Below are 24952 nucleotides of genomic sequence, written 5' to 3'. Positions count from 1 at the left end.
GTGCTCAAGCTGCTCCACTTCTCTTTCTCTCCCATCTGACCACCACATGCTCACATACTGTGGTGCATGTGGCTCCTGTTGCAGGCTGGCCACACAGCTAGTAGGTCCCTGTGCTTCATGGCATGATGACAAGTGGGTGTTTATGGCCTGCCTGTGCCATGAACACTGGAGGACAAGTTTATGGATAGCATAGTGGTCCACAGGTCTCTATCTTTCTCCTCCTGTGTGGATTTGATTTGATTTGACTTTTATGAGCTCTAGGTATAAGACAGTTTTGGCCACCAAGCCAGGCATCAAGCGAGGATAAACAAAGAACTGCATTCTGCTCTGCCCCTGACTGATATAAGAATACCACCACCACCAAGGTGTCTCTTTGCCCATTGCTAGGGGGGCTAGTTAGCAGATCTTGAAATGAGCAACCTAGTTGTTTATTGACTCATTCCCTTTTTCCATCATTACCAAAAGCATCCTCAAGACTCTATCCCATCTGATAAATTGTATGACATCCTTCACCACTGTTTTGTGTCCTTTGTCCTTGATACATGACAATGGATGATACACAAGTTACATTCCTTTCTATTATTTCATCTTTTTCCATCATTCAGTTTTGATATTGAATAGGATATGCAAACAACTATTTTTTTTGTTGGTGCTTATTTGTTTCTTTATTCTTTCATTTTTTATTTTTTTACTTTTATTGGATATTTTATTTACATTTCAGATGTTATCTCCTTTCCCCATTTCCCCCCACCCAGAAACCCCCATCCCATCACCCCTCCTCCTGCTTCTATAAGGATGTGCCCCCCACCCATCCACTTACTCCCACCTCCCGCCCTCAAATTCCCCCACTTTGGGGCATTCAGCCTTCATGGGACCAAGAACCTCTTCTCCCACCTATGCCAGACAAGGCCATCCTCCCCTACATATACAGCTGGAGCCATATGTGCTTCCAGGCTGGCGGTTTAGACCCTAGGAGCTCTGGTTGGTTGGTTGGTATTGTTGTTCTTCCCATGGGGCCCCAAACCCTTTCAGCTCCTTCAGTCTTCTCTCTAACTCCTCCATTGGGAAATCCATGATCATTTCAGTGGTTAGCTGTGAGCATCTGCCTCTGTATGTATCAGGCTCTGGCAGACCTCTAAGGAGACAGCTATATCAGGTTCCTGTCAGCATGCACTTCCTGGCATCCACATCAGCGTCTACCTTTGGTGACTGCACATAGGATGGATACCCAGGTGGAGCAGTCTCTGGATAGCCCCTCCTTCAGTTTCTGTCCCACATTTTGTCTCCATATTTTCTCCCATGAATATTTTGTTATTCCTTCTAAGAAGGACCTAAGCACCCACACTTTGATCTTCCTTCTTCATGAGCTTCATGTGGTCTATGAGCTGTATCTTGGGTATTGTGAGCTTCTGGGCTAATATCCAATTATCAGTGAGTGCATACCATGTGTGCTCTTTTGTGATTGGGTTACCTCACTCAATTTCTTATTACCTTTATTTTTTTTTTACAGTCCAGTCATTACCCCTCCTCCTGGTCCACCCTCCTACAATTCCTCATCCTATTCCTCCTTCCCCTGTCTCCAAGAGGAGGTCCCCACCCCATTGCCAGGCCTCCCCACTCCCTGGGGCCTCAAGTCTTTCGATGGTTAGGTACATCTTCTCCCACTGAGGCCAGACACGGCAGTCCTCTGCTGTATATGTGTTGGTGGCCTCAGATCAGCTCATGCATGTTGCCTAGTTAGTGGATCAGTGTTTGAGAGATCTCAGGGGTTCTGGTTAGTTGAGACTGCTCCAAATAATTCTATGAGTTGTTTGGATGACCCTTTGAATGGCAAAACTCATTAATATCACAACAGTAACTTAGCAGTTTAACTACACTAAGATTTCTAAAGATAATGGCTTCTTAATCCAAACATTCATAAGGAAATTTCAAATGGAACATGGCATTACCATGAAGGAATTCTAACTTCAGACTGTTGGAAAAGGTAACCAAGATGGCTTCAGAGTAGACTAACTTGACATGGCACATTTAAAAATGACGGCATTTAGTGATCTGATGATGAGTTCCCAGAAAGGCAACATGACTTGGCACAGGTCTCATAAATGAATTTTTATAACATTTGAGTAATATAAACTTCCAGGTTTTCACTGTAACATTTAAGCTGCATGTACAGAATATATGTGAAACACTATAGCCTGTTGTATAATCTATGGTATTGTTTAGAGAAATACATCACCTAATAGCAAACTATCCAGTGTTGAGAATTGATGATTGTATCAGCTGTCCATGGAAAACTAAGATAATTAGCTCAGAGTACATTTCTGTAGCCTGACCTTACATGTGTGACTTCCTTAGCAAAATTCTCCTTATGTTTTGCAAGGCAAAATAGTTTATTTTTATGCACGTGTGTGTGTGTGTCCGCGCGCAAGCGCGCGTGTGCACACACACACACACACACACACACACAATCATGTGTAGTGATGTTCTTCAAAAGTATTTTATAGAAGTGTCTTCCCAGGGACAGCTTGCCTTGGTGACCAAAAGAAAGATACTCAAATAGTTCTGGAGAGCTAGCCCTGGAGGTATGGGAGCAGGAGGGCTGGTGGCAACTTAGCTACCATCCAGGCCCATATTCATGGGTTTGAGTTGACCCATCCCAACATCTACCTCATCTATGAACTGCTGGAGCACATGAAAGGTCTAGTCCTACAGATCTAGAGCTGAAGGATCTCCATGATACTAACAACAGATTATCTCAGAGGAGTCCTGGTGGGGATCCAGCATTCATACTATAGCAGAAGCCATAGGCCTTGAAACAGATCAATGACTCATTGTAATGAACTTTTGCAAGTAAAGATGTGTGTACAAAAGGGTATACTGTGTGACACTGACACACTACAGACAGCTTCCATGACAAGATGGGGTTTTTGTTGTTGGTTTTAAAAAATTCTATCTTATTTCTTGGCAGGGAGGTTGCAAGGGCAGATGTCATATACAAAGGGACAGGGAGATGAATGGGATTGGGGTGCATGATGTGAAACTCACAGCAAATCAATGAAAAATTTAAAATATTTCATATACTTCATTCCAGTTTTTTTCTAACCTTTTCCTAGTTTGGAAGTATATTCTCAAGAAAAATGTGTAGGCCATATAATTAATAACCAGAAAGGAAAATTCAACATTCATATTTGAGTGGAGATACTTGTAGTTTCAGGAGTTCCTGTGAGGTTCTGCTTCATAAGCTTATCTTTCCCAAAATTCCATTGTTCTGAATTATCACTTTATTGCCAGTGTTTCTACTTGTAAACAGTGTAAACTAGCTTTATTTGGTTATTGAAATATGTGTCCTTGTGTTCAAAATCCCAAAGCTACAGCAAAGTAGCCAGGAGGTACAATAAACTTTTCTAAACTGTTTTTGCTAGATTCCCAGTTTCAGTGTTTTACTGTGTTTTGTGTCTTAATTTTCACATATGTATATATAACACTATCTACGTATACATGTGTGTGTATATATTTGCTAAACTATTGAAATAAATATGAAACCCTGGTTTAAAGAAAAAGAAAAGAAGGTATCATGGTATTCAGCATCATGATCAGACTATTGTAATTAGCAGTCAACAGTATGGGTGAAAAAAGTATACAATAAAGTGTTTTACACTTTCCACAGGACAGAAACTGAAATAACTAGTTATTCAATTAGTCAGAAATATTGATCTGAAGGGTTTTTTGCCCGTATGCATAAGAACTGTCTAAAACATATTCTCTTTATAAACTCCAGGCCTCACCACCACTATGCGTGGTTGAATTCACACATATGTCGTAATCTGTGGTTTCCCTGTCACTCTCTGGCTCTCTTCATGACAGGCTCCTAATTCTTGGCAAGAATTAGAACATTTCAGCTACTGATGCTGGAACTACCATACCCACCTTGGTTTTGTGACTTAACAAATTTGGCTGCCACCAACATAAGGGCTAGAACTTTTGCCTTCAAATCTCTTCCCTTCATTGCTCCAAAATCTGGAGACTAATAGTTGTAATTTCACAAATCACTATAGCTCCTAACATCTCCAAGATTGCTTCCATCATTGCCATTCATTATAACCACCTACATTGTCATAATACACTCTATCACCATGGCTGCCACCAAAGACCACCATGGCCACTGAAGACCACTGTGATCAAAATTGTCACTGCCACCAAAATCACTTACAAGACAACTAACAAAGTTTCTGGATTCACTTTGACCTCTGCCTGGATGAAGCACTAGCCATCTCTTGCTTTTACAGGCCCTTTCTTACTTCATAGCTATAGCCATTTACAATATATTTCTGAATGACAGCCTCAGTCACTGAGCCATGGTCATCAAAAGTGAAATAATGTCAGAAGTCATGTTCTTTGGTGTCTTCTCCAATACCAACAATGATCTTTTCACAGTTAAGTTGACACCTGGTCTTTGAGAGTCTTTTCTTGACACAGGCTCTCTCTTGTTATACAACTCCTCATTCATTTTGTGTGGTCTTGCTTTCATATTTGCATCCACCCCCACTGTCACTCCACATTTGTCAGGTGACAAATCTGAAGCCTCTGGAGTGCTTGGTATTTGAATCTCTCGTTACCACACAGTTGGTGAGTTTCCCATTGCTCACATGACTCCATGGAGACTCACCAGTTGTTTTGAAGCTTGGCCCTCTATTGAAGAGCTTCCATAGCTGTTCTGGTTCCTTAGGAGACCCTGTCTTAGATGTGACAGCAGGGATGATAGCCTTCTTCCCTCGCCACATCAGCAGGCAGAAAGTTGAATTGGTGAATTTCAAGTTATACTTATATGTACCCGTTTTGGGTCCTGGTTCAAGATAGAATCCCTAATTTCAAATTGTATGACCATTCTAACCCATGCTGGTTTATGCTCCTTACAGGGAACTCATTCCAGCTTTCCCGTCAAAAACTGGCGCAGCTGCTTGAACAGGCCTATTCCTAGAGGGCTCCACTAGCAGCAGAAGGGTGAAATTTGCAGCCATAATCTCATAATACTATGATTCAACCTGATAGTGGAATATGCCCCAGCATCTTCACTGGCACCAGAATACTAATGAAGAACACAAATCCCTATCCAGAGCTGGGCATAAGCAGCAGAACCTTGCTAAATGGCTGTAATGAATGTAAACTGTAGCATAGCAGCTGAACCTTGGGATATGCTTAATTGCATATCGGGTGGATTAGTCTTCAGCCCTGCCAGTTGCAGGAGGATTACTTGTCTTTGGTGAACTCAGTGGAGAGTTGAAAGTAAATTTGCTCAAACGATAGTAGACTTTAGAATAAGCACAACAGAAGAACCATAAATAACCACCAAGGAGAGTAAACCACAGCCTAGTCTAAGCCTGCTCTTTGCTAACCATGGACTAAGCTCTTAGAGAGGGAACCACTGTCTCTTGATTTAGGCTTTTATTAAAGTGTAAGTCACAAGAACAAATGATTTCTATTTAAAATAAGAGGTGTGTTCAGTGTTCAGTGCCACAGAATATAATCAGAGAAGGATGTTAAAGCTGTACCTTTATTGCCTCAAATAGGTGACCCCACACATCTTCAAAAGGTCAGGAATGGGACAGACTGCAAATTTTAAGCTTTTACTGAGCCAATTTTTCAAATCCTGTTTCTTCCCCAGTGAATAGAACTGGTATAGCCTTTCTTAGAAGACAACTCTTTCTTTATAATATTTTGTTTAGGGTGGTAAGATGGCTTCGTAAGAGCACTTGCCACCAAGTTTGCCTGGCCTGTGCAAAGCCCTGGGTTCTATTGTCAGTTTATGCCTGCAATCTTAGCACTACGGGGGTGGAGGTAGGAGGACCATAAGTTCAAAGTCATCCTCTACTGTATTTAAGTTTAGTGTGGGCTGTTAGGACTCCATCTCAAAAAAGATTTGACATAAAGAAATAGTAAAATTTATTGAAAATAATAGAATTTCTCAAAAACCCTGCCTGTTCTTGGGACTCTTTCTCCCATTGGATTTTCTTGTCCAGCCTCAATATGAGGAATTTTGCTTTGCCTTGTTTTGTCTTGTTTTGTTGCTGTCATTTGGAGGCCTGCTCTTTTCTGAATGGATGCAGAGGGAAGTGGGTTGAGATAGAGGGGATGTGAGAAAAGCTGGGAGCAGTGGAGGGAGGAGAAACTGCGACTGGGATGAACTATATGTGACAAGAATCTATTTTCAATAAAAATAAATAAGAAAGTGATAGGAAAACAATGGAAACGAAGATTCCCTTCCTCATGTGTACTTTATCCTTAATTCCTCAACTCACCTAAGGTAACAGGGATGTTCTGCTTTTTGTGATAAAAATTATCCAATTTTTTTGGAGAAATGGATAATTTTCTGTATTAATTTTTTAAATTATTTTTAATTGTTTTTTGCAGTCCAGTCGTTATTTCTCTCCTGTTCTGCCCTCTGACAGTTCCTTATTCCATTCCTCCTCCCCATCTCAAAGAGGATGTCTTCACCCCCACATCCCCCACACACACCTCACGAGGCCTCCCCACTCCCTAGAGCCTCAAGTTTCTCAAGGGTTAGGTGCGTCTTCTCTCATTGAGGCCAGACCAGGCAGTCCTCTGCTATATATGTGTCGTGGGCCTTGGACCATGCTGCCTGGTTAGTGGCTTCAGTGTCTGAGAGATCTTGGGCATCCAGGTTTGTTGAGATTGCTGGTCTTCCCATGGAGCCACCTTCTCAACTTCTTTCAGCCTATCCCCAATTCAATCAGAGGGATACCCGACTTCAGACCATTGGTTGGGTGCAAGCATCTGCTTCTGTCTCAGTCAGCTGATTGTTGAGCGTCTCAGAGGGCAGCCATGCTAGGCTTCTGAGTGTATCATAGCATCAGTAATAGTGTCAGACCTTGGAGCCTCTTCTTGAGATGGATCTTAATTTGGGCCAGTCATTGGATCTCCTTTCCCTCCATCTCTTCTCCATTTTTGTCCCTGCAGTTCTTTTAGACAGGAACAGTTCTGGGCCAGAGTTTTTGAATGTGGAATGGCAACCCCATCCCTCCATTTGATGCTCTGTCTTTCTACCGGAGGTGGACTCTACAAGTTCCCTTTCCCCACTGTTGGGCGTTTCATCTAAGGTCCCTTCCTTTGTGTCTTAAGATTCTCTCATCTCCTAGGTCTCTAGTACATTCTAAAGGGTCCTCCCCACCTCCCACCTTCCAAGGTTGTATATTTCCATTCATTCTGCTGGCCCTTGGGACTTTACTCCTAGTCCCCCAATATCTGATGTTCATCCTTTCACCTGCCTCTCTTCCCTCTCCTGCCCAGTTCCCTCCTTCCCCTCCCTCTGCCTTCTGGTTTCTTCTCCCTCGCAAGGGGGATTGAAGCATTCTCACTTGGGCCTTTTGGCTTATAAACCTTTTTGAATTCTGTGGATTGTATCCTGGGTACTCTGTAATTTTGGGGGGGGGTAATATCCACTTATTAATGAATATGTACTATGTATGTCCTTTTGGGTCTCACTCAGGATGATATTTTCTAGTTCCATTCATTTGCCTGCAAAACTCATGATGTCCTGGTTCTTAATAGCTGAATAGTATTCCATTGTGTAAATGAATCACATTTTATGTATCCATTCTTCTGTTGTGGGACATTTGGATTGTTTTCAGCTTCTGGCTATTACAAATAAGGCTGCTATGAACATAGTGGAGCATGTACTTGTGGCATGGTGGGGCATCTTTTGGGTATATGCCCAGGAGTGGTATAGCTGGGTGTTGAGGTAGATCTATTTCCAATTTTCTGAGAAAACTCTAGATTGATTTTCAGAGTGGTTGTATGAGTTTGCAATCCCACCAGTAATGGAGTAGTGTTCCTCTTTCTCTACATTTTGCTAGCCTGTGCTGTCATCTGAGATTTTTATCTTAGCCATTCTGATTGGTGTAAGGTGGAATTTCAGGGTTGTTTTGATTTGCATTTCCCTGATCACTAAGGACTTTAAACATTTCTTTAAGCGCTTCCTGGTTCGAGATTCCTCTGTTGTGAATGCTCTGTTTAGCTTTATATCCCATTTTTTTATTGGGTTATTTGTTTTTTTTTTTTTGGAGGGTAGCTTCTTGAGTTCTTTATATAGTTTAGATATTAGCCCTATACCAGATGTGAGGTTAGTGAAGACTTTTTTTTTCCCAGTTGGTGGGTTGCTGATTTGTCCTATTGACTATGTCTTTTGCCTTACAGAGCTTTTCAGTTTCTTGGGATCCCATTTATCAATTCTTGATCTTAGAGTCTGAGTTATTGGAGTTCTAACATAAAGAGCCAGTCACTTTCTTGGTGTAGTTAATAAGATCATTGTCTTTATTAGCTGCCTAGCTTCAATTCCACAGAGTGGAAACAAAGCATCTTTCCCAATTATAAATGACCACAAAGACCTTTAGAAGTTATATCTAACTTTCCATTAATAATAAATCTGTCATGTAGAGGAAACAGATAAAGGTTTGCATAGTGATGGAAGAACAGATGACTTCAGAGATTTGGGTTCCTCTTGAGTTTATAGAACTGTTTTGTTGTTTCTAAACTGTCTACCTCCAAATGTATGTTGTAAGAATGAAAATAAGTTTCAAGTTTCTCTAATATATTAGTTATCTGAGAGGAAGAAGTAGTCCTACAATCTATCATATGTAATCTGGAGTCATAGCTATAAGTCCTGGTCAAAGGTTATTTCTGAGAACCAGGAGAGCCAATATTCTGGGGCAAAAAATCAGCATCCTAAATCAGACAGAAACAAATTCCTCTACCTTGTCTTGTGCTGTCTCTCTACAGACTGGATGATACTCAAAAGTTCAAGTGTTGCCAATCGACAGGCAGTATTGAGAAGTGAAGCATTTAAGAGGTGGTCAGACCTTGAGGCTTCATTCCTTTCTGATGGAGTTAAATCTCTTAAAATAGCTTTGTGTTGCTATTTTGTTCTCTTACCTATTTATTTTCTGCCAAATGTGTGAGGATGCAACAAGATGTGTAGCAAGTTAAACACTGCACTCTGGCACCTGGATCTTGGATTGTCTCCAAGATGGTAAGGAAACGAGCTCCTCTTCTTTGTAAGATACTGTATGCTGCCTTGGGTATTCTGTAATAGCATGAAAGGAACATACCCTTCATTCCACCCACATTCACTGTGTCCATCCAGGCACCAACACCTCACATCTCTGAGAACCAAAGTTTGCACCTGTAATTATTTTCTTAGCCAGTCCTCTTTCCTACTCCCTTTTCAGAATTGTGATTGAAGATGTGCTTATTCTTAAGAATCTTCTGAGTTGCCAGTGACTTTATGAACACGACAGAGAATTTGTTGTGCCCAGGATGCCGCCACATCCGTACAACAGGGTGAAAAGTACTGGAAACTAATAACATTTTGAATTCCTAAGTTGTGTGGGGATAGTAAGGATGTTTATGCAATGTATAATGCAGGTATGTGCATAGCTCTCTCTTTAAACATGCCTTGGTTATGGAATGACATCATTTCTCCACCTTACTGCACGTTTGATATGACAAGTACACAGAAATTGTATAGACACTGCACAAATAGCAGTGTTTATTTAGGTGAACTGTAACTTGTTTTTAAAATAGTTATGTGTTTTAATAGAAAATAGTGTATCATAAAGTAGGAATAGAAAATCTATGTCACAAATCAAGTGAAATCACTTAACAAAGTGAATATTAAATGAACATTTGCCCTTCTTCTACTCTTGGACAATTCCCACATTCTTAAACCTATTTAGAAATAGGGTTTTTTTGAGAAAAATGATGTAAATGTCATAAACCATATTTGGGCATAATGGTTAACTTTTTGTTGGCATTCATTTTAAGAACTTTATATTTTTAAAACTTTTTTTTGTGAGATAGGATCTCAAGTAGGTCACAGTAGCCTAGAACACACTCCAATGCCCCTGCTTCAAGCTAAAATTTAAAATACATTTTATTGCATATGTGGCATTTTAATCAATCACAAATTCCTCTGGAAATATGGTAATTTTTAAAAATGTAGCAATTCCACTCACATATGTATCAACTGAATTATGCACCTGTCTAACAAAGCACATAAACTAGAATATTCATGAAATGATAATATTCATAGCAGATCTGAGATATAACAAATATATATTTTGTACTTGTTCCTAGTTCCTGGCATGGAGTTTAGTTTAAAACCTTGGAATTTGCAGAGTGGCAGGGATGATAGGCACATCTTTTGTTATCCACAACAAACCTCTTCCCACCATACCTGAGTTGGTGTGAATGGTGTGAATTGTGGGAAACCCAGAGAGTTTCAGAATGAGAGCCAGTTGTTTGCTCCATGTCTTCATCCTTCAAATACCATTCTCTCCATAAATATTGACAAATGTGTCCAACACACCCTCTCCTCTCATTGTTTTCCTTCACATTCCTTCGAGTATACAGGAATGCTATCATGTTATACAAATATCTGTCTAGTGGTCATTTGACACTGCTTGCATGAATCCTCTCTGACTATTTCATTTTTGTTTCTCTATATATGGCAAGTCTGCCAGGGATGCCTTGTTCTAAAGACTGGGCCCAGAACAATTAATTTCTTCTCCAAAGAAAATGCAACTAACCTTGAATTCTTACCCAGTGTTTGTTATCAAACCAAGGCCTTCTGCATGCTAGGAAACCTCTCTACCATTGAGCTACCTGCCCAGGCCTACTGAGAGAAACCTTTGTGAAGGAGAGAAATTGAGGATATGAATGAGATTGAGCACTACTATTCTTTCAGTACACCAGCCCATTGTCCTTTCACATGTAATCTCCTCCTGGGATTAGCTCTAATGACCCACATATTTAACTCTCTATCAATGGCAAATCCTCATTTCTATGTGTTCCGAGTCCAAAGTTCCAGGACACGAAAGACGGTACACCAACCTTAAAAATCTTAGTGGGTAGCATCCCTAGTGCTGGATTACCTTTGTGTTGCTGTGATGCATACACAACAAGGACCATTTAAGGAGAAGCGTATATTTGGGCTCATGGTTTAAGGTATAGTTCATCACCGTGTAGAAGTCATGCTAGTATCGAGGCAGCTGGTCACACTGTGCCTCCAGCCAGGAAGGGAGGTGAGTACTGCTGCTCCACTTGTTTTCTCATCAGTCCTCTCTAGAAATGTCCCCAGAGACATGTCCAGATGTTTGACTCTTACGTGATTTTAAGTTCTATCTAGTTAACAATTAAGAGTAACCACTAGAAGCCTACCACTTGTCAACTTGACACCAAATATATCACTTTAATATGATAACATTCCACTCCTGGTCCCCAAAACCTTATGTTCATTTCATAATGAAAAATATATTTAGTTCACCTCTAAAAGTCTTCAGAATCTTAACAACTCCAAATTGTTCAGAAATGCAAGTATCAGTTCAAAAATGTAAAATGATCTGGAGCTAAAAACAATTTTTGTTCTTGTGTAAGACCCAGGTTCAATTCCCAACAACCATATAGTGACTCACAACCATCTGTAATCCCAGAATCCAGCACCCTCTTCTGACCTCCACAGGCACCGGGCACACACACATGGTGCATATACATTCATATAGACAGACACTTATACACACAAAATTAACACAAAGCTTTACATTTTTAAGTGTTAAAGTTATAGAGTATCTTCTGAGACTCAGACAAACTCTCAACTGTGAGTCTAACACATTTTTAAATGAACAAACAAGTTATATACTTCCAACGTGAAGTGGTACAGACTGAGCATTCCCTTTCCAATCGTGAAGAATGAGGACATTGCAAGGAAAGACCAGATTAGAGCAAGACTGAGACCCTAAAGGGCCACTACAAAGCCCTGTAGAATGTCTATATCTAGGTCACTTGATGGAATCATGAAGGCTCCAATTGCAGTGGGAAGTCCATCTTTCCAACTGTGCCACCTATAGTGGACATTACCTTTCTCTTCATCTAGCTCTCTTCATTTCTCCTCCTCTGTTCCTGAAGCTTTCTTCTGCAGATATCCCCTGGTCCATCATCTCCAACATCCTGGTCTTCTACTGTAACTAAGACTTCACTTTCACAGTTCTATGCAAGGTCTCTTGGGACCTCTATGCCAGGAATCTGACCCTGAGAGACATTGCCTGGTGTGATGGCTAGATTTCTGTAAACTTGACACAAGCTTGAGTCATCTAGGAAGAACAAACCTCAACTGAGAAAATGCTTCCATCAGATTCATTGGTAGAAATGTCTGTGAGACTTTTTAAAACAAAATACCTTTATGTATATGAGTGTTTTACTTGTGTGTGTGTGTGTGTGTACCACTGAAGAGCTAGAGTTTGGATTCCTGGCACCCACAAAAAATGCTGGTGAGTATGACAGCCTGCTTATAATTACAAGGCTTAGAAGAGAGTGGGTCACCAGGGCAAGCTTGTGAGCTAGTCTAGCTGTATTGGCAAGGTTTGGGTTCAACTGGGAGACCTGCCTCAATGAATAAGGTGAAGCGAAGTTCAAGATGCCTGTCAACCTGACCCTCCACATACATGACAGGTACATGCATCCACATATTTGTCACATACTCATATTTACAAATATATATATATATATATATATATATATATATATATATATTTCTTATGCACACACACATGCACACCACACACAGTAAAGAAAACCCTAATAATAAACATAAGACTGAGTTGGGCATAGAGGATGGATTGATAGTCTCTAGATCAGGGAAAGATATGTGTGAGCAAAGGGGTGTATGTGTGTGTGTGTGTGTTTACAAGCTTTTCACTGAGTCTTAGGTACTCTAGTGTTTAAGTAAATTTGAATATATCCAGAGCAACATCTACATGGATACCTGGAAAATTTTCATGGGAAATAAACATGTGGCAGAAGTGGACCCGGTTTCTGAAAAGCAACTCATTATGGCTGCTTTATATATGACCAGAAATCATTTATATGTCCTTAGGTTTGGATTCTGTAACCAAGCCCATGACTAATTTTTTTTTGAAATGTCATGGAATATCATACATATATTTATTATAAACATATCAGAAACAAAGTCAATGTAAAAATATAAGTTTATACAGACTACATTTTCTGATTATGCTTCTTTTACTAATTTCAGTAACTAGTAAAGGGAAGCAGCTAACGTTATATTTTAAAAGCACAATAAACAATCTAATGACGTTCCCCTGTATCACACCCTGTATCACACTTAGGCATGTGGACAACTTCAAACCTACTATAAAGTTGTCCACACGCACGGCCTCGCTCAGGACTCAGGAGTGCTATTCCTCTTTGGCTCCGGCCGTCTCCAAGAACAGAGGGCACAGTGCTGCATTAGGGCGGCAAACAAAAGCATCCCCTCCCAACTCAGACAGCTGCTCCAGGGAGGACACAGAAGGGTCGTGGTCTTTTAACATGGCTGGCAGTTGTAAAGTCTTGTCTTGAATGCGTCGTGAGCGTCTCACTGGTGTCAGAAACTTTAGCTCTTTAAATGTAGAATTTTTATCATGTTGCATCTTTTTAATACTTTGCAACCGTGGTGTAGAAGATATATTATATCGAATCAGGCAGCCTGCTTCAGGTTTTGAGTCTGGGGTTGTTAAATCATTGGTTGGATCTTTTGTTTTGATGTCTTGATCGTCTTCACAAACCTCAACTTTTCCTTGATGTTCATTCTCCTCTTCTGGCTTTCCTGACCCTCCTGATCCTTCAACATTTCCTTCTTGGATATGCTCCTTGGTTGCATGAGCCTCCTCAATATTTTCTCCCAGATTGACTTTTTCTTGATTCTTCGTTGTCAGAATATCTATGATTATATGTCGCATCTCTTCAATAGGCTGAGCCCCTGCCAGAATGGCCTTCTCATAGATTGAGATAATATTTTCAATAGGACTTGTGACTGGTTCAATACGTACAAGACATATCCAATATTTAACAAGTTTTTTGGCATCTGGAATATTATGAATCAGGTCATTCAATGTAGCTAAAACTTCTTCTTTTGGGCACCCCTTATTAATGAGGTTCAGGCATTCAGAAATTGTTTTGTTTACTTTTTCAGTAAATAATCTCTGTTCATCTTCTTCTGCCATGGTAGACCAAAAGGACCCAACTGGGTTTTCATTTCGCCCTTTCGGCTCAGCCTGGGTGACCACTGAATGAGGAGGTCTTTTTAGCCCCTTTCCTTTACCAGTTCTCCACTCGGTCTTCTGAGCTTTCCTGTCTGCTGCGGGGTCTTTGAGCTGAGCTGGTCTGTGAACAGTTGCCCCTCCTGCGATCGTGTATCTGCGCTGGTCAGTGTCTTTTGACTTTACTATCAGTCTGGCACTAGACGAGTTACTCCAGGTTACATCTTTAGATATTATGCTTCTTGAAGGGGCCTTGTCTCTTTTTGTGTCCTGAGAAGAATTGGTTTTGACGACAGACACAACTGGTTCTGATCGATGTGATTCGTTTTCAAGCACTCCTTTTCTGACTGTAACATTGGCAAGGGGCCTGCTGAGGCCTTGTTTCGCAGCGCCGTGGGTACTACTGTGGAGGCTTTGGATAGGTGGCTGCACAAGTGTGCTCTTCCATGAGGTGCTCACAGATTTAGTGTCTGCAGAGTTGGTGGCAGCAGTTGTGTTTGAGGCTCTTACACTGATGGCGTTCGCAGGCTCACACTGAGCCTTCGTGGCTTTAGACACAGCAGTGGGAAGTTTCTTGGTTGTGGCAAGACTCTCGCCTTTGACACTGGGAAGCTTTCTAAATGAATTAATCTTAGACTGAACAATCTGGCCATGATAATAGCCAAGCACTCGTTTTTTAGACATGTTAGTGTCTTGTTTGGGCTTCTCTTCAGTCATCTGCATCTTTTTATTGTCTTTATGGTGACATGCCTGGTCTGTCACAGTCTGACCTGAGGAGTCATCTTTCGTTGATAATAACTGCACCGCTTGAATATTAGCCTTCAGGTTATGTCTTTCTGAGCTGGCTACTTCTCCAGCTTTTAATGGAAGGCAGTTTGTTTCAACTGTACTTCCAATATTTTCTTTATCAGCCACTTCTGTTTTGAGTTTCACAACTTTTTTCCCTTCTTGGACCTGATCCTCAAATGTCATCACTTTCTGATCTCTGGATATCTGATTTTCTTGTTTGTATGGAAACATTGTTTTTCGTATTAATAGATATTCCTTGAGTTTTTGTTTTCTTTGTTCTCTGAAAGCCGGCTGGTCTCGCTTGGTCGGGGGCAGCTGCAAGTCCCGGGGCACCGGCAAGCTATTCCTCACAGCCCGGCCAAGGAAGCGCTTCCTGGACTCTCCCATGACTAATTTTTATGAAGAACATCTTTGTTTCTCACAGTTCTAGCTGGAAAGTCCAAAGTGAAGACACTCTTAGCTTTGTATCTGGTGAAGGACTTGCCTATGCTTCCAAGATGGAGTTTTGTTGCTGCACCCTCAAGAGGTAACAATAATCATGTCCCCATGAAGTGGAAGAGTATAAAACTTCATAAAGCCCTTTTATAAAGGCCGATCCCATTCCATAGGACAGGGGCCTCATGACTTAACCACCTAAAATGCCACACCTTAATACTAGCATATGGCATGTTTTGTTCCAAGATACAAAATTTGGGGGACACATTTAGATGGTGAAATGTGAGCTCTGTCATGTCCCTTTGAGTCAGGACAGACTCTGGCTTCTTTGATAGAGTGACAAAAGCAGTGCCCTCCAACCTGCAAGCCACACTGTCCTCTCATAAAGCACCATCTTCTCTCGGAGAACTCTTGATCTCTTAAACTCTCCATGTAAGAAGTCTAATTATTCTGAAGTCACCATGAGGGCAAAGCCGCACCTGGGCAGGCATTTGGTTGATGTTTTGTGACAGCCTGAGTTGAGCTGGTCCTTCAGTCTTCCCCGCATGGCACTACCATGGGAATTAAGAAATGCTTAGTAGACTGTTCTACCACCAGCGCAGACTATCTCAGGTCTGAGACACAGAGGAGCGAACATCAATAGTCCTTTCCATGCCACATCTGGGTTCCTGGCCTACAGCATCAAAATGATGTTCTATACTGATTTGTACAGCTACAGAAAATGTTAACTAAAAACTGACTGTCCTCATCACATTCTCCAAACTGAAACCCACAGACAGAAACTACCAGTATCCATCCATGTGCTCTGTAGATGATATGATGCAACCCAAATCAACACGGTGAGTGGTGTAATAAAGTCCCTAAAACAGTAGTGTCCAGGAACATGGCGCTTGCTCTCAGGCCTCTGTTGTGGGACTTTATGGTCTAACACACTACAACCTTGACTAGAATCCAACACAATTAAACTCCTCATTTTCTTTCTGAAATGCTAAGACCTCGGAGGGTTGATACCACAGACTCTCACATTTAATTTAACTAATGACACCATTCTTCCTGACATCACAGAGAGCTGCTAATCTTTGGGAAATGGAAGATATGAAAGAAACAGGAGTAGAAATCTAGATGAGAATTTTATGTGCTTTAAAGGATGTGCCAGGGCATTCAGTCTCCCCATGTTGGCTCTCTCTAGTCCTCTTTGTTTTTTTTGGGGGGGGGCTTTTTTAAAATTTTCTTTTTCTAGTCCTGGCTATCTTGAAATCTGCTCTGTAGACCAGGCTGGCCTCAAACTCAGAGACCCACCTGCTTCTGTGTCCCCAATGCTGGGATTAAATGTGTGTGCTATCATACCAAGTTTCCTCCCTCTTTCAAAAACACTTGCCTTCTCTGAAGGAAGAGTCCCAATTTCAATTCTTTCTTTTTTGCAAACTCTAGTGGCTCTTCATGAGATGTTAGTGGGTCTTTTTTTTTTTTTAATGTCATTTCTTCAGCAAATGGGGGCAGTACAGTGTTAGCCTCTTGATTGGGGCATGTGGTGAGCACAACCCTTCCCATTTCCATGGCAACAGTGATGCCACAGCTTGGAGAATCCACCCAGGCTGCAGTCAGAGGCTACTTGTTTGATTGCAAGAAGAAAAACCTGAAGAAAGTGTATTCTCTCATGGCATCATTCTGCCCTATTCATTTTCTATCATTACCCAGGTAAGACTGTACTGTAAGACCTTGTAGTGAAGCTTACTCTCAGCTCTAACAGAAGGGCTGTTTGACATTGCTATACAGCCCTCATAGTAGCTGAAATTAGTTACTTGTTTGGAGCTGGACATATCACAGAAGGCTCATGTCAGATGGATCTGTCTTGATCTCCACTTGACCTCTGTGATGAAAGGCAGGTGGTTAAGGCCCCAGGAGGATTTAAATTGTAGGGAAATTTGCACTCAGGCATGAAGATGTGTCATTGCTGGCCTTGATATATCATTTTATAGAAAGTGACATTTGCCTTTTATATCATTCAGTTTATTTCATACACTAGAACATAGGGAGTAAGATAAATGTACTTGGGGCCAGCAACATGACTGTATGTAAACATTCTTGCTGCCAAGTCTGACATCAGAGTTTGATCTCCAGGACCCGCATGGTAGAAGGAGAGCACCAACTCTCAGAAGCTAACCACCACATGCACACTGAGGCATACATATCCCTACACACATACACAAAATACATGAATGTAATAAAATTTATTTTAAAAGATACATGAAGATTCAGAGATGGAATGACGCTCACCTGGGGCCCTGCCAGCCAGGTGGGGAATAAGCTGGAAATGACCAACAGCCCAGTACCATGGGGGCATGGACAGGGAGCTACCCTGAGGCAATCACTAGACTGGTATGACTCAGGCCCAAGTGGGCAGACCAAGCCTAAGATGAGCCCAGCCAGGGGCCACACTGCAAGGGCAGGGCATAGCACTCCTGATACCACTCCTGAGATGACCCCTGACACCCAGAGGCCCTGGACACCACTAAAAGGAACGAGTACTGGAGAAATGGAAGACAAAGAGATAGAAGGATAGGGGCAGATCTGGAGATTAGAGGGTAGTGGGGAACAGCCTGATGTGAGTAGCTGGTGATGATGCTACCTAAGGCCATGGCGAGGTCCTGGCCTGTGCTGCCATTAAGGGCCATGCCTGGATCAGTGGCCCTGCAGCAGCAGGGCTCTGTTATCACCAAACACCAGGCAGATGTCCCTGTTCTGGGCTGTCCCCCAGGGGTCCATGTTGATGTCTGAGGAATGTACAGTGTGGGGAACTGGCCCTGCCTCTATCTCCCTTGCAGTGTCATGGACCAGAGAGAAATGCACTCCCCCCCCCCCACCTTTTGCCACCTGCAGCAGGCAGAAGAACTGGTCCTGAGGTCATGAGAGCAGGAGAGCTGTCCCCTGCTTCTCACCAGCTGCGGCATGTGAGAGCAGGTCCTGTATCTTGCCTGGGCAGCTCAGTAGAGCTAACCCTGGTGATGAGGGAGGGGGAGTGCACCGGTGAGCCTCCCAGAGGGAGGGATTGTGGGAGAGCTGGCTCTGCCCCTTGCTGGCTGCAATGTTGGATGAGCTAGCTTGAGCTGGGCTGGAGAGCTTGTCTTGGTGTGTGGGTACAGGGGAGGTAGCAGATACTTCCCAGGCCCAGATCCAGGGCTTTGAATTGGCCCACCTCAAAATCTACTTCATCAATGAACTGGTGGAGTGCATGAAGAGGCTGGTCCTACAGATCCAATACCACAGGATCTCCATGACACAGGGCAACAACAGGTTATCCAAGAGGAGTCCCAGTGAGGTTCCAGTCCTGATAGAGTAGCAGAAGCCAGAGGCCTCAAACCAGACCAAGGACTCACTGCAATGAACATTTGCAAGCAAAGAAGTGTGGACAAAAGGGAATACTGTGGGACATACTGTGACACACTATAGCTTCCATAATGAGATTTGCTTTTTTCTTTTCTGGGGAGGTTGCAAGGGTGGAGGGTGAGTATGACAGAATGGAGAGATAAGTGGGAGTGGAGTGCATGATATGGAATTCACAAAGAGCCAACAATTTTTTTTTTTAAAAAAGACACATTATTTTGAATTACAGATCTGCCATTCACTGGGTTGTTTCTGATAAGTAGGCTTTTCATAATATTAGTTGCCCATCTATAAAATGGGGAAGTAAGTAGTACCTACTAAACAAGGATTAAAGTAATTGATAAGGGTTAAATGAGTTATACATTTAAAGCATAGGCAACGGTGCCTGCATGTGGTACATACACAACAAATGTGAACCATGACTATGATTCATTCATTATATTTAGGAGAGATGAATGGTTGTCATCTAAAATTAACTTCCTGTGATCTCAACACCTCTTATTAGAAAGATACAGCTTAATTTCATGCTTCTGGAAGTTTAAAGGACTGCCGCACCCCCTCCTGGCTTCAGTAGTGTGTGTTTACCTGACCGGAGAAGAGCAGCTTAATTAGGAGACTGGGACAGCAGAATTGAGACTTTGGCTTACAATAGGCTGGGCAGATATGCTTGGCAACTGTATTCCAAGTGCCCTTTGTTTCCAGATGTCTCCTTGTTGATGGTTTTTGTTGTATTTTTGCTTGTTTTTACTATTTTATTGGGTCCTTATACCTCTACTGCCCTTCCAACCCTTATTCCACCTTAATCTGTTCCAACCCCCCAACACTAGGTAGGAGAGAAAGAAGGTTAGAGAGTAAAGGGGGCATAGACCTCTTCCAGTCAACAAAGTAGACTACTTCCTGCTGATTAGGGGCACTGAGTTCCTTGGGGCAAGTCCAGGATAGCTCCAGCTCCTTGTCTCTTTGCTCACCAGCACTTGACAAACGGCAGCAACAGGAACCAAGAGCAGCTGCCACAGGCCCTCCTGGAGCTCTCCCATTTATTCCCTCTCCAGAGTTCCCAGAATTAAACTATTTGCAGCTGGCAAAAATCATGCCCCTGCTAGTGCATGAGAGGCAAATCATAATCACCTGCTGTGAAGCAGCCTCTTATCCCACACCTGGGATTAAAACAAAAACAGATTCACATAACATAGCTGGGTTTTAAAAGAAACCAAAATTCTCATTACATCTCCTCATGAAGAACAGAGACACCTTTGCTTTTCCCAAGACACTGAATACTCAACAGCCCTTGGACATCTCTGATCCTCTCAATATTTTAGGTGAGGAGATCACTTCATCCTTCATCTCCTGGACCAGCAACTCACACACATTCTTTAACCTCAGTCAGTCTGAGAACCAACAAATAAGTGATTTTGGAAACAGGAGCGGGGCTATGGCACATTCTTAGCAAGCAGTTCTGTGGTCCAACTGTTATGTTGTCTTGAATAAGGTTCCAGTTCACAAATATTAAGTATACACAAATAGACATACAGCATGGTTTAATTCTATCTAATCTTCTGTCCTTCCAAAAAGTATATAAACAGTAGAAGAGGAGATATGGGGATTTTGTGGCTGGATGCTTAGTATCCACCTTGCTTTTTCTCTCTTCGTTTCCCCCAACAAAAGAACTTCACCGTGTAACCCCTCCCTCCTGTCTGGACACAGTGATGGCACTCACTTTTAATCCCAGTCCTTGAGAAGCAGAGGCTGGTGATCTCTGAGTTTAATACCAGCCTGGTCTACAGAGTGAATTTCAGAACAGCCAGGGATACCCAAGGATAATATGTCTTGAGGGGGAAAAAAAAGTAACTCCCCTCTGTCTGGAGAGAGACAGGATTTTTCTATATATCCCTCATTGGACTTGAACTTACTACATAGTTCAGGCTCTCAAATTCTGGAAATTTTGCTTTAATCTCTCAAGAAAGGTGCTATTATTGATAATAGAACTCTATCATTCATGACTCATTCATTCATTCATTCATTAGTAACATGTCAATAAGAAATCCAGGTCACCCAGAAGAGCTGCATAAAATAGATTCTTACACTTTCAGGGAATGATTGAAAAACTAAGCAAGATATGCACTTCCTTCCTTCCTCCTTTCACTGGTCATGGCAGTGTTTCTGTAATATTTTATCTCTGAAGTTATCTTTCAGGTTTAATTTAATGTGACCAAACTTTAACTATGAAAGTTTGATGGGCAAGAAAATAGAAGTTGATATACACATGTGACCCTAGGATAATTTTTAAAGATTGTTTAAAATGGTATGTTGGTGTACCCATGCAATCCCAACACTTGGTGAGACAGAGGCAGGAAGATGGAGAGGCGGAGGCTACACAAGATCCTGTCAAAAGAGAGAGAAAGGGAGAGAGAAGGAGAAGGCAAGAAAGAAAATCTTTGGACATTACTATTCAGAAAAAGACATTGAGAAATGAACCTTATTTTGAGGTACCATTATATCTATTCAAAAGTGTCCAGGGGAAATGCAAAACCACCAGCAATAACTGTCCACGGACAGATAGATGCTAAAGTCAGAAAGCAAATGTCTGAGGACATATGCATGGGCTAAGCACCCCCTTATGATAGCTGCTTATGACAAAGCAGGGCAACAGTGACCTCATGATGGAAGAACAAAGCAGGTATAACCTTCCCTCGAACAGCAAGGTCAGTGTTACTGTGACAGTACATGCTAAGACCCTCGCATCTCTTCTGAAGCATTGTTGCCCAAAATACATGATCCACACTCAGTCATGAGAGAATATTAAGCAAATTTAAACCAAGAATCATTTTCAAGGCAACCAATCAATGTTCTTTAAATTGTTGACTGTCAGGGAAGACACGTAATGCCAAGAAGAGATCCCAGATTTGAACAGAAAGACTTGGGGGTAGGGCAGCTGAAGGGCAAGTGGGACTCTAGACCAGGAAAAGGATGGGAGTGGGAAGCTAATGAAATCCACATCTGTACAGGTGTGCTGTACCAGTGTTGATGGCCTGGTTTTGACAGTCATACTATAGTCACAGAACACAAACATTAGCTGGATCTGGATGCAAGGGTGGATGAAAGAACTCTTCAAACTATTTTTGCAACTTTTTATAAACTTAAAATAATTTCAAAATACAAAAACTAGGAGACACTAGACACAACTCATTTTCTTTTTAAAAATATATATTTAATTGAAATAAAATTACATCACTTTCCCCACTCTTTCTTCCCTCTAGCCCCTCACAGCTATCCTCCCTTGAGCCCCCCATGTTCCTTGACTCTAAATTAATAACCTCTTTTGATTACTGTTATATATATGTGTGTGTGTGTGTGTGTGTATGTATATGAGTATATATATATATATATATATATATATATATATATATATAATGTTGAGTCTGTTATTGTTTATATGTATACAGTTTTGGGGCTGAGCACTGTACCCTGGACAACCAATAGCAGGCTCACTTCTCTGAGAGGCTAACTCTCCTCCTAGCAGTCCTTAGTTGCTTGTAGTTCTTTGTCTCAGGGTAGGATCCATCCTTTCCACAGTAACGTGTCCATAGATACTGGTATTGTTTTGGTCTTGTTTATTCAGTCATTTCTAAGAGAGTGTTTCACAGCAGACTGCCAGTCTCATAATTGGTCCCCCCTTTCTTTCTTTTTCAATTTTTCAAGATAGGGTTTCTCTGCGTAGCCCCTGACTGTCCAGGAACTGGCCCTGTAGATCAGGCTTGCCTCAGAGATTGCCTGCCTCTGCCTCCTGAGTGCTGGGATTATGGGCGTTCACCACCACCACCACATACTTGAGCTTCTTGACGATAGTCACTCTGACTGGGTTAGGTGGAATTTCAAAGTAGTTTTAGTTTGCGTTTCCCTAATGAGTAAGGATGCTAAACACTTTCGATTTTATTTATTAGTTCCTGTTACTAATTTGCATGTATGTTTTCACACATGTGTATGTGTGAAAACAGTATGCACATGAAAACCTGAGGACAGCTCTGTGGAGTCAGTGCTCTCCGGAAGGATCTCTGAGGCAAGCCTGATCTACAGGGCCAGTTCCTGGACAGTCAGGGGCTACACAGAGAAACCCTGTCTTGAAAAATTGAAAAAGCCGGGCGGTGGTGGCGCACGCCTTTAATCCCAGCACTTGGGAGGCAGAGGCAGAAGGATTTTTGAGTTCGAGAGGCTAGCCTGGTCTACAGAGTGAGTTCCAGGACAGCTACACAGAGAAACGCTGTCTCGAGAAAAAAAAAAAAAAGAAAAAGAAAAATTGAAAAAGAAAGCAAGGGCGGGGGGACCAATTATGAACCTGGCAGTCTTCCATCTTCACAGGGATTCCAGGGATAGAACTCAGGCTGCCAGGCTTGCATGGTGAGCAGCATTAGCCAATGAATCACCTCATTACCCCCACCTGGTGATGCTCACGGCCCATTTGTGCTTCTTTTCAGAGCTGTCTGTTCATTTCCTTGGACCATTGTTGACTGGCAGCTTTTTGTGTGTTTAGTTTTGGTAGTTCTTTATATATTCTATACATTAATCCTCTGTCTGAAGTCTAGTTGACAAAGACGGTCTCCCATTCTGGAGGTTGTCTCTTCACTCTATCAGTAGTTTTTGTTTGTGTTATTTTTGCTTTGCAGAGGCTTTTGAAATTACAGTTCTTGGGGGCTATTTCTTTTGCTACTAAATCCTATTCAGAAAGTTCTTACCTGTACTTTTATCATGAGATGTATTCTCTGTTTTCCCTTGGAATGTTCAGCACTTCGCATTTTACATTAAGCTGTCTGATCCACTTTGAATATATTTTTATGCAGGATGGAGATCTGGGTCTAACTTCATTCTTCTGCAGGTGGGTATCCAGGTTTGCCAGCACTGTTTGTTAACTATTGACGACTTAATGTTTTTGATACCTTTGTCAAAAATTAGGTGGCCACAGTTGTATAGGTTTACTTCTGGGTCTTATGTTCTGTTGCTCTACGTGTCTGCTTTTGTGCTTCTGCGAGCTGCAAGCCACTGTGGTTCTGCATTGTTTGAGGTCAGTGCTCTACTGCTTAGGACTTCCTTGCCAGCATGTCCGCGGTCTTGTCGGTGGTCTTTTGTGCTTTCATAAGTATGTTAGGAGTGCTTTTCTCTAGTTCTGTAAAGAATGTAACCCGAATTTAATGGAGATTGATTTGATCTGTAGATTCTTTTGGTAGTATAGCCACTTTCACGATATTGGTTCTGACCAGAACATGAGTGATCTTTTTCCATCTTCTCTGTCTTCTTAAATCTCTGTTTTCAATGTCTTAAAACTAGCTGTAGAATCTTTCACTTCCTTGGTTAGGCTTACTTTAGGTGTTTCTTAAGCTGTTGAGAACAGATTCTTCCTTCTTTCCTCCCTCTTTCTCCCTCCTTCCTTCCCTCCCCCCACCTCTCTCTTTCTACAAGTGGCTCATGCTCAACTTTGTAGGTGGTTGCTGGGGATTAGAACTCAGGTCCTCACATTTGCACAGCACGGGAGCCCCTCCTCCAATCACTAGGAGACGCAGAAAGCAGCTTTACCTTCACTGCTTTTCATCCTCATAGGTGGACTTGGTCAGAGCAGAAGCCTCCAACTCTGCCATCGTTAAAAGAGAGATGCAGAGGGGTGTGAATTGCTGTCTGCATTTTGCACCCCTGCGTTTGAACTTGCTGCAGGATGGATTTTTATCATGTTTGCTCGTTCGATTAATTAACTCAGCAGTGGTAATTGTTTCACCATCCACCCCCACCCCCACCCCATCGCCCCCGCACAGGCTGCCTCTCCAGCCTGAGGGACCGAGTCTCCATTAGAGCTTTTCATTGTATCAGCAGGGCTGGGAAGGGCGCTTGACGATGGTGTTCATAATTGCTTTGTCTAATTGCACTAGATCAGGGTGGGAAACTTTAAAAGCATGTCTGCATCGAGTGGTGTTTCAATTTGCCTGGTTAAATTATTTTCTCCTGTTGCTGATATCATGTCTGATTTTATGAAATGTCATTGTGCTCAGAGAAAGGAATAAATGGGGAATAGGGAAGGGTTAATCTAAGAGCAAATGCTGCAGCCTATCTCTTGCCCCTCATCCTGGTCTGTATGTCCGTTAAACTAACGCACAACCTTAGGTGAGCACTGTTCTACTGTTTCACCAGGCTGCATGCAGCCACAGGGACTTCTGATACTATAGCTTCTCAAATGTAGAAGGCACTCCTGCTTT

At 42.0% G+C, this 24952-nt stretch overlaps 1 protein-coding gene and 1 non-coding gene across 2 annotated transcripts; both read right to left on the bottom strand.

Annotated features, from left to right (window-relative positions):
- Positions 1-248: 248 nt before the first annotated feature.
- LOC114612352 lies at positions 249-392 on the bottom strand. The gene has a single exon (XR_003709992.1). It is a non-coding gene; the product is annotated as a small nucleolar RNA SNORA48 (small nucleolar RNA).
- Positions 393-13185: 12793 nt separating this feature from the next.
- LOC114611403 (cytoskeleton-associated protein 2-like) lies at positions 13186-15284 on the bottom strand. Its single transcript, XM_028756088.1, has one exon. It carries the CDS (start codon positions 15282-15284, stop codon positions 13266-13268), a length of 2019 nt encoding a protein of 672 aa, XP_028611921.1. The 3' UTR covers positions 13186-13265.
- Between the last annotated feature and the right edge of the window lie 9668 nt (positions 15285-24952).

The sequence above is a fragment of the Grammomys surdaster genome, unplaced genomic scaffold (assembly GCF_004785775.1).
Source record: "Grammomys surdaster isolate TR1022 unplaced genomic scaffold, NIH_TR_1.0 129, whole genome shotgun sequence".
NCBI lineage: Eukaryota > Metazoa > Chordata > Mammalia > Rodentia > Muridae > Grammomys > Grammomys surdaster.
This window is presented reverse-complemented; position numbering and strand designations above follow the sequence as displayed.